This window comes from Thunnus maccoyii, chromosome 3, assembly GCF_910596095.1.
Source record: "Thunnus maccoyii chromosome 3, fThuMac1.1, whole genome shotgun sequence".
In the NCBI taxonomy this organism is placed as follows: domain Eukaryota; kingdom Metazoa; phylum Chordata; class Actinopteri; order Scombriformes; family Scombridae; genus Thunnus; species Thunnus maccoyii.
The window spans coordinates 16,540,062-16,557,922 of NC_056535.1; the positions used below are offsets into that span (position 1 = coordinate 16,540,062).

At 40.4% G+C, this 17,861-nt stretch overlaps 1 protein-coding gene across 3 annotated transcripts in view; it reads right to left on the reverse strand.

The window, feature by feature from the left end:
* Nucleotides 1–17,645, reverse strand: part of col7a1 (collagen, type VII, alpha 1) — a 62,016-nt gene extending 44,371 nt beyond the window's left edge. For 2 of the 3 annotated variants that reach the window (XM_042406763.1, XM_042406761.1), the window contains exons 1-18: nt 16,970–17,164; nt 9,707–9,779; nt 9,415–9,595; nt 9,163–9,319; nt 8,975–9,068; nt 8,715–8,873; nt 8,363–8,520; nt 7,885–8,014; nt 7,660–7,779; nt 5,891–6,046; nt 5,394–5,513; nt 5,137–5,286; nt 2,757–2,873; nt 2,179–2,325; nt 1,906–2,031; nt 1,643–1,789; nt 1,274–1,396; nt 828–1,094 (exon numbers count right to left, since the gene is read on the reverse strand). In XM_042406763.1, coding sequence (XP_042262697.1) covers nt 828–1,094; nt 1,274–1,396; nt 1,643–1,789; nt 1,906–2,031; nt 2,179–2,325; nt 2,757–2,873; nt 5,137–5,286; nt 5,394–5,513; nt 5,891–6,046; nt 7,660–7,779; nt 7,885–8,014; nt 8,363–8,520; nt 8,715–8,873; nt 8,975–9,068; nt 9,163–9,319; nt 9,415–9,595; nt 9,707–9,779; nt 16,970–16,981 — 2,437 coding nt within the window. In that variant the 5' untranslated portion in view covers nt 16,982–17,164. The other variant, XM_042406762.1, reaches the window with a different exon arrangement.
* Between the last annotated feature and the right edge of the window lie 216 nt (nt 17,646–17,861).

The following is a 17,861-nucleotide window of genomic DNA, read 5'->3' on the forward strand; positions in this document are numbered from 1 at the left end:
TCAACGATTGGATGTGCCAGAATTTTCCTCAATTAAACAAAGACAAAACTGAAGTAAGTGTTTTTGGAGCCAAGGAAGAGTAATTAAAAGTCAGCACTCAGCTTTGATCGAATGTTAAAAACTACAAACCAAGCCAGAAATCTTGGTGTACTCATGGACTCAAACCTGAATTTCAACAGCCACATTAAGACAATTATAAAGTTAGTCTACTATCACCTGAAGAATATATCAAGAATTAAAAGACTTATGTCCCAGCAGGATTTGGAAAAATGTGTCCATGCATTTATCTTCAGTAGACTTGACCACTGTAATGGTGTCTTCACAGGTGCTGCTGCTGTTGGTTTATAAAGCACTAAACGGTTTTGAGCCAAAATACATTTCTGATCCGCTGCTACGTTATGAACCATCTAGACTTCTCAGGTGGTCTGGGACAGGTCTGCTTTCTGTCCCCTAAACATGTAGAAGCAGGGTTTAGTTTTTATGCTCCACATCTGAAACAAACACCCAAACAACTGCAGGTCTGCTGCAACTCTCAGTTTTTTTTAAATCACAGCTGAAGACTTTTGAGGGTTAAGGGTTAATATCTTACACTGCACTGTAATTTTTATTTTATTGTTTTATCTGTCTTATTCTATTTTAGCTTATTTTTATTTCCAAATTTTAACACTTTTTTAACTGTATTTAAATGTCTTTTTTACATTGCCTTGTGTTGCTTTTATATTCTGTCTTGATGCCTTTTATGCTCTATGTAAAGCACTCTGAATTGCCTTGCTGTTGAAATGGGCTATACAAGTAAACTTGTCTTGCCAATGCTAATCATTGCTTACCATCATCACGCCGCCAAGTGATCTTATAGCCAGTCGCTCTAGGGGAGAGCGTCCATGCAATGCGTATCGTCCGAGATGTGACGTCAATGATCTGAAGGCCAGACACTGATCCACTGTGGGGATTAGTCCGGGAAGAAAGTGTGACCACCTCTCCAACGCGCTGATCAACCACAGCTGCAACACCAATCATCAGCGCCTGATCTGGTTGTAGGCCATCTATAGTGAAAGCCAAGATGTCCGCACCCACAAGACGAGACTGCTCCGCAACTACAACATAGAGCAAGAAGGAATATAAAATAAGCCAATGAAGATATGAAGCTTCAAAGTCAGCTTCAGAATCTGTCACCTGTTTTTTCAACAGGTTTGATCATGTGATGTAAAATACAATATGACAAAACAGCATTCAAAATGATGACCTCACAAATTCCTTTCAGCACATAACTTACTGTTGCCTTGTCTCCAAGTAATCCTGTACCCTGTTGCCCCAGTAACACCTGTCCAGGCAATTCGAATTCTCCGACTGTTTGCGTTTGTCACTCTGAGGTTAGTCACTCTGCCAGCACCTTGTTCTGAAATTAAGGACATACTCTTGTGACAATCTCTAATTCTTTTTAAGAAAGCAGGCTTGAGTATTTCCCTTCTAGGGCAACTACACAGACAAAGAAATGGTTGCACATCAGGAATTCCATCCAATGCAATGAGCTCTCAAAGATATTTTTTTAATATTTAGACATACAAGATGTGTTGGGTAATGATCCACATGTCACATTAAGCAATACACAGTATACGTTGAACACTGTCACTTTTCGCCTCACCTGGTTTGATGTAGACAGTCACTGGGTCTCCTTCATTTTCTCCTACCAGTGCTGTGACACTCACACCATAAGACACCCCCACTGTCAGGTCTCTGAGGTCAAGGGTCGTCTGGTTTCCAGGGATAACCTGAATTTCATCTGTTCCCGCTGTCATGATATAAAGCACACAGCAACACTATACTCACACACATGTTTTCATCCATAATTGGGCACTAAGAAATCTAAATGAAAAATAAAACAATCAATAAAATCAATCAGTCTACCATCAGTGTTTAGGATAATGATGCGGTATTGTGTGGCCCCAGCAACACCAGTCCAGCCAAGTCTGACGATGGTGCCCAGAGACTCCACCACTCTCAGGTTGGACACCCTCCCGACTGGCTGTTCCTCTGTAACACCAGAGGATTAGGACAGTCATGAAAAATCTATTCAAGTACAAAAAAATCATTCGGAACTGCAATCCAGCACATTCATGACCCATAAATCAATCCAAAATGGATTCAGAGTTTAGAGTGCCCCCTGGCTGGGTCATTGACCTCTGGATGTGGTGGAGACAGGTGTGGCCTCTTCACGACCTTCAAACAGGGTGTACAGGGTGATGACATATTCTGTGTTGGGCTGAAGGCCTGTTAGCTCATAGCTGCTGGTGCTTCTAGGGAAGGACAGCGTCTGGACACGGCCTCCTGGAGACAGAGCAGCAATCAGTTGTAGGTGGTTGTGTTGGATGTATATACTTCCTACTATCTGTACCTTCAAAGTGGGATATAATGCAATATTATTTCAACCAAATAACACAGTGAAGAGATAATGATTAAGTCATCAGGGCACACATTATGCAACCTGAAGTCACTCAAAAATGAGATCTGAAACAATTTCATTACTATGGAGTTCAATGACTTTTTAGGTTTGCAATTGTTGCAGGTTTCATTAGATACCAAAATCACTATGATCATAATAATAACATTCATGTTGCCCAGCCCTACTTAAAAGTACAGTCATTTATATGAGTTCATATGCTATTAGTACATGAGTTTTTGAGCATGGGTGTGAGTGTGTGTGTGTGTGTGTGTGTGTGTGTGTGTGTGTGTGTGTGTGACATCTATGTATATCTGACCTTCCCCCTCCTTCCACTCCAGGCGATACCCCTGAGAGGACTGAATGATTCTCCAGGTGAGGCGGATAGAGGAGGGTCCAGTGGTAGCTGCTCTGAGGACCTGCTGCTCCTGACGCTCTGAGGAAAGCGTGTTATATAATATGTATGTAATTATGTAACATGTAATAAATAAAGCTCTTTTCCCATCAATCCATCAGTGAAAAATATTACATTTAGAACTGCATTGTTGATATCATTGCTTTATCCTTAACTGACAAACAGTAAATTTATAGAATTGATTTATTTGTAGAAATACATTTTGATTCACTATAAACTCAAACAATGCTAATGAAAGGAAATCTGTATTTTTGCCATCTTACACACATACCTGCTGCAGTACTTCGAAGTCAGTTGAACCTGTAGAATTCATTTAACTTCGAGAGAATTCTACTATAAAGTACTCTACTGACATTTCAACTGAGTCACGCTTTTAAAAACACATCATAGCTACAGGGTTGTAGCCACAAATTCTGGTCTGCTTGCAAACATGTCACACCCTGACACATTAACTTAGTACAGCATCATGTCTTATGCTGAAGGCAGACAATTACAGGACTCATGGGAAGATGATTGCTCTCAGTGCAACAGACAGTGTCTCATATCATATCATATATATTATCTGTAGAATGATATAAGTATGACGTGTGGGGAATATCACAGATAGTATACAGTGTACAATGGGTTTATCTGAGCTTTTTTGCTGACAACATCTGCTGATGGGAGCGGTGAGAGCGAACCAAATAGTAAGGTTGTGGGTTGTAAAACCAAAACAATTAGTTAAAAAAAACACTGAAACACTGTAGAGACTGTTGGGTTCGTCACTACAAGTGACCCCTTTCACATTACACATACAATACTGTAGTCATGTGATCCACTGTTCACAATAAAGTTTGTTTACAGAGGCTTAAAGCAACTTAGCTTTTTTATTTGACATAACTGGGGATATCAGTGATCCCAGTGCAAAGCAAAACCAAAATTAATTTGTACATTACTCAAATACAGTATTTAAACATATTCTCATACACATATTGCACATATCTATGTCAGAACTGTGGTGGTGGTTTTCTTATCTTTAGGGTTCAGAAATCTCTTGTAAAATGATACAAAGACTACAGTGTTGAGGGGATGCCAATATTATAGCACTGACAACTGAATAAATTGGAGAATGCATCTTTCATTTCAGACAGAATACGTGGACGTGTTTCAAAGAAATGCATGGGTGAAGTTCAAATGCATGATGTGACAAAGAGCAAGAAATCATCACACAGGTCATCCCCATGAGACAGACAAACACTTTCTCTCTTTTCTTGCACATGTGATGAGCATACATCAATGAATAAGTGGCAGGTGTCGTTAGGGCAGCTCAAAGGTCAAAGAACAAAGTCTACAAGCCCATGTCTGAGTAATAAGCACCCACTGATGTCCCTTTAAGGCCAGTGAGAGTCAGACAGTAAAAAAGTCAGGATTTTACTTCATGTACATACTTTGCATGATTAAATGCCATAAATAAGACAAATGAGAATTTTGAACTTTAACTTTCTTCCATCTAACTTTAACACAGTCTTTAATATATACTGTCAAGGACTTCATGTACAAAGCTTAACAAGTATATTCCAAGATCATGAATTTTGTTCACGTTGATGGTGCTGATGAATATATTAATTACATGTTTGTAAATAAATATGAGTCATTCAATGTGGGCTGTACTGAAAGAAAAAAAAAAGTCAACACATTTTTTCCTAATGAGTAGGAACAAATGTCTCATCACAAGCAACAAACACAACTAACTTGTAAACCTACTGGTTTACACAGGAACAAACATCGGAGAAACAAGCTCAGCTAAATTTAAGTTAGTGTGGTGTATACATCTCTCATCTTTGATGGCAGAACTAGGGCAAACAAGGCCTCTCAGTCCTCCATGTCTGCCAGTTCTCTGCTCAGTACAGTGGCTCTGCAGTGACTCAGACTTCATTCAAATAATACTGGTCCGACTGAAGTGACGCCATATGTGCATTACTCATGAGAGACAGATGGTGTGCGTGTATAATGAGTGTGTAGGTGTGCTGGAAGTGTTCCTTAAACAGAGCTAAAGAGTAACACGTGTGGGTTTTCAGAAGAGGGACAAACAGCAAGGAAGATTTTCTATCTTCGCTTTCTGTTTCCTGTCGCTTCACTGGAAACAACAAGCATCTTTTCAAACAGCAGTCTTATAAATGCTGTACAGTATACGGTTCACTACAATTACTGATTTAGAAACATAAAAGTACAAAAAAATAAATGGAATAGCAAATGGCAGAGATTGAGCTTTGATGTTGTGGTAAATACCTAGAATTACACCCACCTATCTTGAATCTGGCCGTTGCTACAGGGCCCTCAGTGTTGCCTTCATACAGCGGGATGACAGTGAGGATGTACTCAGTGTCTGGCTGAAGTCTGGACAAAGTGTGAAACTGAGTGTCACCAGCAACCTCAACACTCTCAACATTCCGGCCTTTGTAGACAGAAAAACAAAACACATGAAACATAATTAAAACAAATCAGGAGGAAAAAAAATCATAATCAGAATAAAAGATGTTGATGTGTTTGATGTTGTCTGACCTGTAAACGGTCCCCAGACTAGACGGTAGGCTCGCGTGCCAGCGACTGCTCTCCACCGCACATGAACACTGCCCTCTGACGCCGTCTCCACTGATAACTGCTGCACTGCCTCAAGGCGCACTGACGCATGCAAAAACATGCCACACACAGACATTGTGAATGTTTACTAATTGAAACCTCCACAAGCAGACAGTATCACTATATACTATGTGTTCTATCAAGTACAAATACCGCATCTATGAATCTATAAATTTACAGCTGTATTACTGATTAAGACTGATCAAATTACAAGCTTTCATAATCATCATTAATGGTAAATAGATTGTATTTATATAGCACCTTTCTAGTCTTCCAACCATGCAGAGTGCTTTACAATACATGTCAACATTCACCCATTCACACACACATTCATACACTGATGGCAGAGGCTGCCACCCAAGGTGCCAACCTGCCCATCAGGATCTAATCTAATGCACATTCACACAGGTTGGACTCACATGTACGAGCGTTGAGGATGGACGGGGATGCAGAGTTTCGGGGGAACAGGGGGTAGAGGCTGATGACGTACTCTGTGTCGGGCTGAAGTGACTCCAGGGTAACAGATGTGGAGTCTGCAGACAGAGACTGCTCCAACAGTTGAGCTGCTGGCTGACCTACTCTTCCAGTCAAAAAACAGACAGGGTAAATAGACATGCAGAAGACTAATTAGTGCGCTAATAGCAATCACAAATTATACTGTTCACTGCCTGTATGTTGTCAAATTAGCTGACAACAAGCTGCTAAAATATGGCATATGTCCTCAGTACATTAAGTTGACCTCATTCTCATCTCAGAGCATAATCTCCGAGTATGACATCCGGTCAACTGTTCATAACATTGTTCAGAGCTTTATAATGTACTCTGCAACTGCAATGAGCTCAATATGTCCTGAGCTTTATGAAAGACCAGCAGGTGTATTAGACGCTTTGGCGTGATACTGGGTTGGAAAGACGTGCATCATTTGCGAGTGAGTCTATTTTGCACGTAGAGTTGCAACAATTAGTGAATTAATTGATTAGACGATTAATAGAAAATTAATCAGCAACTATTTTGATAATGGATAAATAACTTTGACTCATTTTAAAAGAAAAAATGATAAAATTCTCTGATTCCAGACTCTTAAATGTGAATACTTTTCGGTTGCTGTTGTCCTCTATGATAGTAAACTAAATATCTTTGGTTTGTGGACTGCTGGCTGAGACAAAACCAGACATTTGAGGTTGCTTCTTAAGCTTTGTGAAACAGCGATTAATTTTTCACAATTTTCTGACATTTTATAGGCCAAACTACTAATCGATTAATCGAGAAAATAATCAACAGACTAATCGATAATAAAAATAATGGTTAGTTGCAGCCCCAAGTTGCATGCATGTGTATGTCATGTACTTTGGTATCTGTTTCTGTCAGTATCCGTCTTGTTTGTTTGAGTTATCAGTGTCAAAGGTGCATGCTTGTTAGAACCAGCAGACACAGAAACAGGTACAAACAGCACACCTCTCATTACAGAATACAGACTGACTTAATTTAAATACTCTCTCACACATACTGCCAGCCTAGATAGTCAGAAGAGGAGCTCCATGTGAGACTGGCACTCCTGCCAAATGTTCGGTGGGAGAAACCTTTTACATCTGCCCTCAGGGACCACTTTTCTCTCCTGAATCATGGCATAAACATTCAGACATTTTGACACTGTTATGATCCATGCCACACCCTGTCTTTAAATATGTAGGGACAAAAGTACTCACAATCCGTAGTGAAAACGAAGTAAATGTTTTCTCTGTCTGTTTCATTCAAAAGAGTGGTGATGATAAAATGTATTTGATATGTTGGATGATGATTGGGCAATAAAAAAAACCTTACTGACAGCTGATGCCTGAGGGAGGTGAGGTGTTAGAGAAGCTTGTGTGCCCCTTACTCAGCTATGACTGCTTAACATTCTCAACATGTTTCCAACTTGCCATAAGCAGGTTAACTGTTATTGACTACTGTAGCTTCTTTTCCTCCATTTTCACTATAATCCTTCATTCTGCCTCGATGGGCTTAACAGGAAACAAAAGTTTTGCAGTTTTCTGAGTTCTTAAGGAAAGATATGATGTCCTATCCATGTAATAAAAACATAAATGAACAAGTTAGATGAAAGGCAGAGAGAAAGACAGATAAAACAGAGATATTCAGGAATGCATTAAGATGTAAGAAAGGCAGTGAAAGAAACAGGTGTGTGTCTGACCTCGTGGTCCATATGTAAGTCGGTATCCCTGGACAGGAGATGAAGGCTGATCCCAGCCAACAGAGAGAGAGAAGAAGCCTGCCTGCACCAGACGTAGACTGGAGACCCCTGGCAAGGACCCTAGGAAAAAAGACATTTATGGATCTGTTTTATGTGTGAGAGGTCTTGCTGGCAATTTGGCAAATGTCTCTCTGCTGACATTTGAGTCCTCCACTTTTTACTTACTGGTTCGTTGCTTGGCAGAGACAGACTCTCCCACACTGTTGGGGTATTGGGCAATGACAGTCACCAAGTAGTCGGTTCCTGACCTCAGCTCTCGTGCGGTAAAGGTCCTCTGATTGGCAGAAACGGTGTCCTGCAAGGAGAGAAAGAGGTCATCTTTGTGAAACAAGTTTTTGCAAAGTGAAGGACTGAAATAGATGCATGATCCATGGCATTCCTCTGTCTTCATCATGTCTGCCATGGTACACAGAAAGGAATCTCACTCTGTTCTCTGTCAAACTTTAATCTCTACAACAGCTACATGAAAAGGATCAAGCCATTAGACAAATTTGTACTTAGCCTGAAGGCACGTGTTTCTCTCACAAAGCAGGATTGACTTTGGCTCTTAATACTGCAATTAGCTACGTCAATCTAGGTCATATCGATGTGCTGCTGCCCTTCTCCAAGAATCAAAACAGTATCCTTCAACGCCTTGGCTCACCTGACGCAGCTCTGCTGTGATAGGTTGACCCAGGCCTGAGAGTGGCACATACTGGACGACATAGCCACTCACAGGCCCCCCTGCAGCGCTCCAGCGGAACCTGAGAGAGTCAGACGTCTGGCCTGTGAACTGAATGTTTGACGGACCAGAGTATGCCTCTGAGAGGAGAGGAGAGGTTGGAAGCAGGATGAGACATGGATAAAATGAATGCAGGTTGACATTGTGAGATAATACGCTACATTTACAGTACCAGTCAAACGTTTGGACACACTTTCTCATTCAAATGAATGGGAAGGTGTGCCTGTGTTAGCATACCAATCTTACATCGTGGTATTTATGTTAGCACACATACCATCGCTTGCATAGACTCCTCCTGCTTTGGAACACACTCGAGGGCTCACAAGAGGAAGAAGTGTGTTCAGCAATTTGAAGTCCCCGACAAAGGAAGTGAAATCACTGCTCGGCTGGGAGGAGATCTGAGCCAATTCATTCTTGTCTGCACTCTTTATACCTAACGAACACAAAAAGTTGGCAGAGTGAAAAAATCAAAATTGGTTCATAAGCAGGTCTAAAAGAGTGCCAAAATGTTCAGAATAAGAGAGGGACACCCACCAACTGCAAAAACATGCACTCCCTGACTGCGCAGCTTCTGTGCTGGTTCCTGCACACTGTCCTGTGACTTCCCATCCGTGATCAGGATAGTGATCTGAGTTAAGAGGGAGGACCCATAGGAAAATTTAGAAAAATCATAAGTGGTATCTTGCAATTATCACATGTCAATGAATGGCTGTTCTTCAGACCTTTGGGACATTCCGACTGGACGAAGGGTTGAGGAAGTTATCAGCAACAAATTTGAGTCCAGCACCAGTGCGTGTATTTCCACCCTTATAGTTCAGATTCTGTACAGCGTTGACCAGCTCAGTGCCATTCAGGTACGTGCTAAAGGTGAATTCAACCCTGGAGGGAGCAAAATCTGCATTAATACACATCATTCTGCTCTGTCATTGCATGCACAGGAAAGTAGTGAGTTAAATGTTGATCCTGTCAGTCACCTGGAGGTGTCACTGTATTGTACGGCCCCAAACCGTATCCCTGACTCGCTGACAGAGTTGGCAAATGGCTTGACTATTCCAGCCATAAAGCCCTTCACCTGCAGGAAGTTAGCTCTGCCAATACTGGAAGACCCATCAACCAGGAAAACAATATCTGCTGCTTGCACATTATTACAACTGCCTGCAAAGTGATGGAGAATAGATGTGAACACATAAAAGAGAAATGTACAGATAGAGACACACAAAAACATGGATAGGAGGATAGACTTGATTTAAACAACTGGCACTTTACCCTGAGCTTCAGCCTGTTTCATAGAGGACAGCAGGACTGTCACAGGGAATACCCAGCTCCACATCTTCACAACCTGAGAACACACAGGATAAATTAAGCTTTTTATTTTGTACAATAGTCTGAAAAAAATGAAAAATTGGGATCTTGAAACGTAATGTACATGTTAAACATTAACATGTACTATATACGTGCTTGCAGGCTTTGAGAGGTATTGTTGTTGACTGCCCTTCCTCCTCCTCTCCTTGTATCTCCAGGTTATGCTAGTTTGTGTTTTGTAACCATCTTCTGTTATATGAAACACTGCCATCCTACAGCTACTCTGTCACTAGTCGTCCCCATTGAATAATCTGTTTCTGCTAGTCACCTGATCTTATCAAGTTCCTGTTCAGCTGCATCACATTAATCATTTGTTCCCCAGCACATGTCGAGGGTAATGCAACACTGCTGTTTGTCAATTGCCTTAAAGTTGCAGAAATTGTTCCTGCCTGTACCTGTTTTTATCTACCTTACATCTTTGATTTTCTGCCTGTCAGCCTAATCCCTCTGAACATGTTTGCCTGTTCTAAATGTCTGTCTAACTACAGACTGAAGTCTCCTTTATTGCACTGGTCTAGTTTCACAAGTCTGCTTTAAAGTCCAAGTTCAATTTGCACGTTTTAGAGTTTCAGGGTCAGTATCAACATTGTAGTATCACTTTGAATGTCATTTTTAAGATTGTATAATGACCAAATATGGAGCTCATAGTGTAAATTAAGGTAAGAATATTGGAATTAAACCATAATGACACCACATAATGTAGATCACGTAACAGAGTAGTCTACTAAATGATAAATCTACACACTTTTACTTCTACTGCCACAGCTAATTGGTATTGTGGCTGCTAACTGCTTTTACTGGCCACTGCATTTCAATCTGAAAATGCACCAACCATCGTCTCACCAATGCTTTCACCAATTTAAGCTATTGCTGCTTCTAACTGCTGCTATTTCTGAGATTCATGATTTTTTTTTTCAAACAAAAATACCAAAAATGACAGTTGTTCCAACTTATAAAATGTGAATATTTACTGGTTTTCTTTTTCTCCTGTGATGGTAAATGAAATATCTTTGGTCAGCAACACACCAGTTCAACACTTCTGCTTGGAAGTAATAAGCAAGATGTCTGATACCCTCAGCTTTCCCCGTCTTACTTTTCGGTGACCTCTCGTCGCTTCATTTTACAACACAGATTAGATTATATTACTCAACTGGAAAGACAAAAGTGCATGATAGCATCTATCTGGAAATGTTTTCAGATGTGAACGACTGTAAACACGGAGAAATTCACAGCAGTTCTAAAGCACAACATCAAAGCTTTAAGATACCTAGGGCCAGATGCATAAAACTGTAGATTCATGACTAAAACTGTGTATGCACAAAGACAGAAATATGCATACGCATTTTTTCATCAGATTTATAAAGCTGCACGTACGCATGGTTCTGTTTTATAAATCTCAGTCATTGAGGAACTAGGCGCACATGCACGAGCCTCATTTCCACTCCCACAATTAGCCATAAATGGATGAAGCCACGCCCTGAACCAGCTGTTTTCATATCAATTTGCCGCTTGCTCCACCAGTCTATATACCTGTCAATGAAACAAACGGGAAAGAAAAAGTGCAATTTCACCAATTGTGTCACACCAGCGAAGTTCTCCAACAGCTGTAATTATGCACAACCATTATGCATAGCGGTGAGGCTGTTTATATCGTCCATATCATTAATTCATCACATGGACCTGTAAACCATCGACAGCAGTGATATCTCAGAAATGTAATCTTTGCAGCACTTATATTCAAACTGACTTTACACAGTGTGACACAACTAAGGATCAAATAAAAAGAATATTAACAGCAAAATAAAATGTTGACTCCTAGGTAAATTAAAAGAATTTACCTAGGATTAGAAATTAATCACACAAAAGTAATTAATGTCATGTTTATAAATGTGCTTTTGACTGGCATTTTAAAATATCTGCGTAAACGCAAAAAAAATAAAAAAATAATAATCACACAATCAGTGCAGCTGGTTATCAACCAAAACAAACCGCTTTATTAAAAGATTCCATCTCAGCTTATATTTCATCTCCAGCTTATCATATCACCCTCAGATCGCTTTAGAAAAACATGTGTACGCCTGGTCTGAAGAATGCGTGAGGCACATTCTCACCACACAATATGTGTTTATAAATATCAGTTTATGTGTGAGAAATGGTGCAAGCATGGTTTTTGTGTGTATGCATCATTTATGCATCTGGCCCAGGTCCCCCTTTTTGAAGTCTGAGAGTTGATTTCTTTCTTCTCTGACCCCTCACTATTCAATTCACTCACTATTCAAATTCATACAGCACAAATTTAATCGGTATCATTTGTTTATATTTTACTGCACACAGCTTGTAGTTGTTATTTACTCCATTAACTTTTTTGCTTTGTATGGTTTTTGTGATCTTCTCAATTGTAGTTTCCTCTATTATTTTATATGCCATGTGTTATCTGAATTGAATTAGTGCCCGGTTGTGTTTTCCTCTATTATGTTATATGCGATATGTCATCTGAATTGAATTTAAAGCAAAATCCTGGATTTGTAACAACTCAAGAAGTATTTCTGGGGTTTTTCTGTCCCATCAGAACATCCTTTTGACTAGAATTAAGATGACAATACAAAAGAAACATCTGTTTTTCATCAAAAAACTGTTGTGTCTTTCAAATAGTGAAAATTAAAAAGGTGTTCAGCTTACCATGCGACTAAGTGTTCTTGATCATTGTGTTCCAGGAATGAACCCACAGATGGAAGCTATTTTCTGTGGCATTAGTGCATGTCAGCTAGAGAGGTTCTCTGTGACTTGCATGTGTATCAAATGTGTTACTGTAAACTAGAGAAAGCAATAAAGTTAGCTAAAGATTAGGTGGGCGTGGGCCGGGGGGGCCTGGCGGCTAGATTCATACATCTACCAGATGTATGAATGTTGGATGAAGATAAATTACTTAGAGTGCTGTTCCTGCACCATTAATTAAAAAAAACTTGTTGTTGAAAGCTGATGCAATTACCCATTACTGATATAAGATATTTGAACCATACATATTTTTGCAGATACAATTCCATAAGTTTCAACTGCCGGTACTAAAATGTCAGAGTCTACATCAAAAAGCCAGAATTTGTCCTCACTACTCTCTGAAATTATCACAGTTTTTGCATAGAATTTGAAAAATGTCACCTAAAAATGTATTTTAGGTGACTTAATCTTCAAGAGTGATGAGGATCATCATTAAACCATCACTCTTCACTCTAGTCATCAACTCCAACTCACAGATTTTGGAAATAAAATGTTTTCAGTGTTTCCTCTTTGTCTGTCTTTGCTTGTGTCTGGAATGCACATGGCATAACTCTATGGACAATATGTACCATTTTGAAGAAGATCTTTGATGTTATTTGAGACACAAAGGATGCAGGTCTTACACAGTGTCATCCACCTCAGCTTGCAAGCCACAAGCAAAAACTATGACTGTCATCTAATTTCAGTGACAGCGTCAATCTGGTGAGGGATATATATTACCAGAGAGCGTTTCTTGTCATGACAACCTCCATTCATATTCACTTTTTTACATAGGTGATGCACGAAGGGGAAGGCTACTGCAAATAGCTGACAGATGTTGAGCCAAAGAACACAACCTCTGATCTACTCTGTAGAGCTATGGTTACTACAGTAAACACTGTGACGAGCAAAACCATGAGAAACCACTTAGGTTGATGAAACCAAATGTATAAAAGAGAGCAGCAGGAGAGCAGATAGAAGTGATTTTCTAAGCCTGTGGGAATGCAAGGAACATCAACACCATCTGGAATTTGGCCGCTTTCATTGCTTGGCATTTTGTAGGAACATTGACCCAAACCAGACTTACTCTAGGAGGGCCTCAGAACCAGCCCACATGAAAGACAACGGCAGTTCATACTTACTGACAGTCTTGATAACATTCACATCAGACAGAAATCTACATTAAAGGTCTTTACCATTGTTGTAGTACTTAGACCATCCCATTAGTGTTGTATATCAAAGTTATTACAGCTACTATGGCTATTACAGCCTCCCCATCATTAGCCATCCTGAAGATAAACAGGATCTGTCGTCCTTTCAAGGGATAGTCAGTCATTATGGGGAACAGTCTTGTAAGCTTTCTTACTGAGAGTTGGATGAGAAGACATGTTAATTAGTGAAGGGCTGGTAGGTGAATTTTGGACAGAGCCAGGTTGTCTCCAGTCTTTAAGGTAAGCCCCCTGGCTGTATCTATATATTTACCTACAGACATGAGGGTGGTATCAACCAAATAAGTGTATTTTCCAAGATATCAAACTATTCCTTTAACAAATACATAAAGATTCAGGGGGACTCAGGTGTTTCTATAACAATGCTTGACTACTTTCACATAGTACATTGTATACAGTACATACAGTGAAGCCAAACTCTAAAAACTTGTATAATAAAAGTTACTTGGCCTTGCCCTCTTTGAATTTGTTGAAGTATGAAAACTTCAGACACTGCCTGAAGCCAGAAGCTCATAATTACCCATAAATGTTTGCTCTCTTGCTAAAATGAAGAGCCCACAAACCTGACATTTTCTGAGTTTTGGCCCCAAACATGCAGCACACACATAATGCACATGGTCCTAATCTAATTTCCTTTTCCCTTTTCAAGTATTTATTTTAAACACCTATAAAATGAAATCATGTACAATTAACCCCCGGCAAACCACATCACATTATTTTTTTACTGTATGGAATCTAATGAAAATGTGTTTACTTCTGGCTTCATTATGTAAGCCAGGTGTTCATACCACAACCTTCACCCACAGTCTATTTTAGAGTGCTCTATGTAGTTACATGCTGGCTAATTTAACAGATTATAATTGAAAGGCATTAATGATTGAAGGCCCATTCGGAACACCAGCTGAAGACTAAAAGAAGTGGCAGTAAATGTTGAAAGAATCACTCTAAACAGATTTCTCCTCCCTTCTTCCTCTTCCTGTCACTCCCAATACACACCCACTGACACTATATTTTGAGGCCACATCCTCATCTGTGTGTTCTTACAGTCCTCCTGGTGTAAATATATTCAAATAATTATAGCAATAAATCCCTGGCTAAATCACTCATCAGTTGTGGAAGTAACCCATTTCTTCTGACTGGTATTAACTTTTTATTACAGCATATTTAAAGATGTTCAGCAAGTCTTAATTCAGTACATTCCTGGGGCCTCCACACCTGGAATTTTAAAAGGATGAAGTAACTGGCTTATGGGTATGGCCACACCCATCACAGACCACCTGGGAATTAAACTAAACATGTAGGTTTAAAGGTCAATGACACAGTAGCACTGCAATGTTTAGAACCATCCTAAAAAAAAAAAAACATGCAGTAAAACAACGACCTGTATACAAGAGTGCTGACAGAGGAAGAAAAGGACTTTTCAGGAACTGGAAGAAAAAGAGATTAGGATTCATCCCAGAGCTTCTGGAGAGAGCTGTACAAAGGCTGGGCTATGATTTCTGAAAGCTTACAAGGCAGGATCACAGAGTTGTGGTTTAGTAGAAATGCCATTCTCCCAGGGGGGCAGCGGGCCACAGGCCACTGCAATGTGACAGAGTGCAGGATTGTGTAAGAGCCAGGCTCCCTGAGCATTAACATCAGTCCATGGACAGAGAGTGACACATGTGGACGAGGGGATGAAGGGGACGAGAGGGGACAAAGGAGGGCGAGGTGTCAAAGTAGATTACCCAAGATTCCCACAAAAATGCTCACATACACCAGGATTTTGATACCAGAAAAGCTCGTGGTAGCAAGAAGAAGAGCCTAGTCTAGGAGTCAAAAACCAGGAGGACTGATCCTGTAACCTTTGACCTCTAGCCTCCAGTCAAGTATGGCATCTCATATATCCGCCAATAATAGATTATCGGTTCATTTCCTAATCCAAACTAAAAAAAACACCAAACTAAAAACATCGGCTTTTGAAAATCTTCCGTGACCCCTTTCTGGAACAAGTTTCAAAAGAGGCTCTGATCTTATCCTCCCTATTAAAGTATTGCACAAGCTTAGTATTATTGTTAACAAAAGCCAGATGGACTAAATCAGTGAAATAACTACACGTATCAATGGGTTATCCCCCTCATTCAAAAACATGAATGAACAGAGACAAAAAGTCAAAATCTATTGGCTCATACTGTAATCCAATCCAAATGCAGATTAAGCGTCATTTCAGCACCAGTAACAATACAAATGCACTCACATCCACTCAAAATATAAGTCCTCCTCATCATTTTTCCAAAAAAATGCCTAAAATTGTTTACAGTATCACCCTTAAAAAGTAATATTGTAACTAAAGCTGAAGTGAGGGCAATAGAATATGTTCCCTAACATACAGACAACAACACATCAAACACACAGTAACCAGGAACAGTCCTCCATAGATGACACACTTGGGATCAGTCCAGATCCATCCCCTGCCAGGGTGGCACGCCAAAAACTCAACCAAGCATGCTTGGGACAATGCAGTGAATGAAAAGATGAGAGAGAAAGGGAGGGAGGGAGGGAGAGAGGGAGGAAGCATGTAATAATCAGTCCTAGTAAAGATTTTTTGAGACACTGTTAAAAAATCCAGATACAGTATGACCAGGGGGAATTTCTTGCAGTTGCGTGAGCCAAACCACAGCAAAGACATGGATGCCCTCAGAAGTGGAGCAGACAACTGAAACCAATCAAGGGACAAAAAAAATCAGAGGAGGAAGTGGAGGAGTGAGATTCCTTTCTTCTGTGCACCATGCATCACGGGTGTATAGCAGGAGTAATAATGCCTTCTCACTAAATGAGTTCAGTTGAGGTCAACATGGTTGTACACTCCCCCCCGTTGTCCTGTGCAACTGTAATGAAGACTAATGCAGGCAAGAGTAAAGGAGCATAATTACAGACTCTGTCCAGATCATAGCTCTTTCTTTAAAAAATGCCACATACTGTAGCCAAGAGGGATTGTCTGTTAGACTGAGATAATCTGAGCTGCAAAGCTGGTTATTTTATTACAGTTTAATTTCAGGAAGCGTGAACATGAGGCGATGAATGCTCTGTTCGGTCTTGTTCAAAGTCAAGTCTTCTGCTGCAGGGAAAGCAACAGGCTAAGGAGTAGTGTGTCGCTGACTACAGACAAGTGCTCTATATATACAGTTTCCGAGTTATCGCTTACCAGCATGTGCATGCAGAGCAAACCTGTCACATCGCATTAAATGTCCCGATCCAGTTGCCTTTAATGCAAATATGCAGCTAGAAAATTGTGCAAAACTCCGATTCTTCCATCCCCATACATGTAACTTCATTAGAGCAATGCACATCAGACACCACTGCTCCCACAGAGTCCAGCGCAGACTCTCACCTGTCCGACTCTGCCTCACCTTACTAGAGGATCTCTGCTCCGTGCACCGGGCCACTGCCTGCCGCTCCCCACCTTTCCACCTGTGGCATATCCAGCCCTCGCTCCCCGCTCAGTGTCTGGCCACACAGCAGTTATTCACAAGTCACTGATGTCCAGTATCACAGCTTCACAAAAAAAAAAAAAAAAAGCACGAAGCAACTCCTCGGTCATCCACTGTAGCTCAATAACTGAGGTCCTGTCGCTGCATCCCTGGAGGAGACTGTCAAAACTCGATTTCTGATTGCCGAGGGCGCCTTACGTAGCGTAGTCTGAACACAACACAAGCAGCAGCAGAACAGTCCAGACTTGTTCGGATGCCTGAAGGGGAGTATTAAACTCTCTCTTTCTGCTCTTTTTTTCCAGCCTCATTCTCTTTGCCTCTTGTCCCTCCCTGCCACTGCCTGCAAGCGCTCCATGTAACCATGTGGAGCAGAAACATGTTGCCTATATGATTCCGTTACTTTTTCAGGTAAGGCAGCACATTCAGGGTTAACATAAATTCACGAAGATTGTCTTTAACTATGCAGTCAGCCCACGTGGCTTAACACTCAGCTTGCATGGATTTGAAACAGGAAATTAGAAGATGACAATAAAAATACTACCATACTATTTTTATATTTTGCAAAACTTTTTTCCCCCAAATTACAGCTGCACTTGTATTATTTAT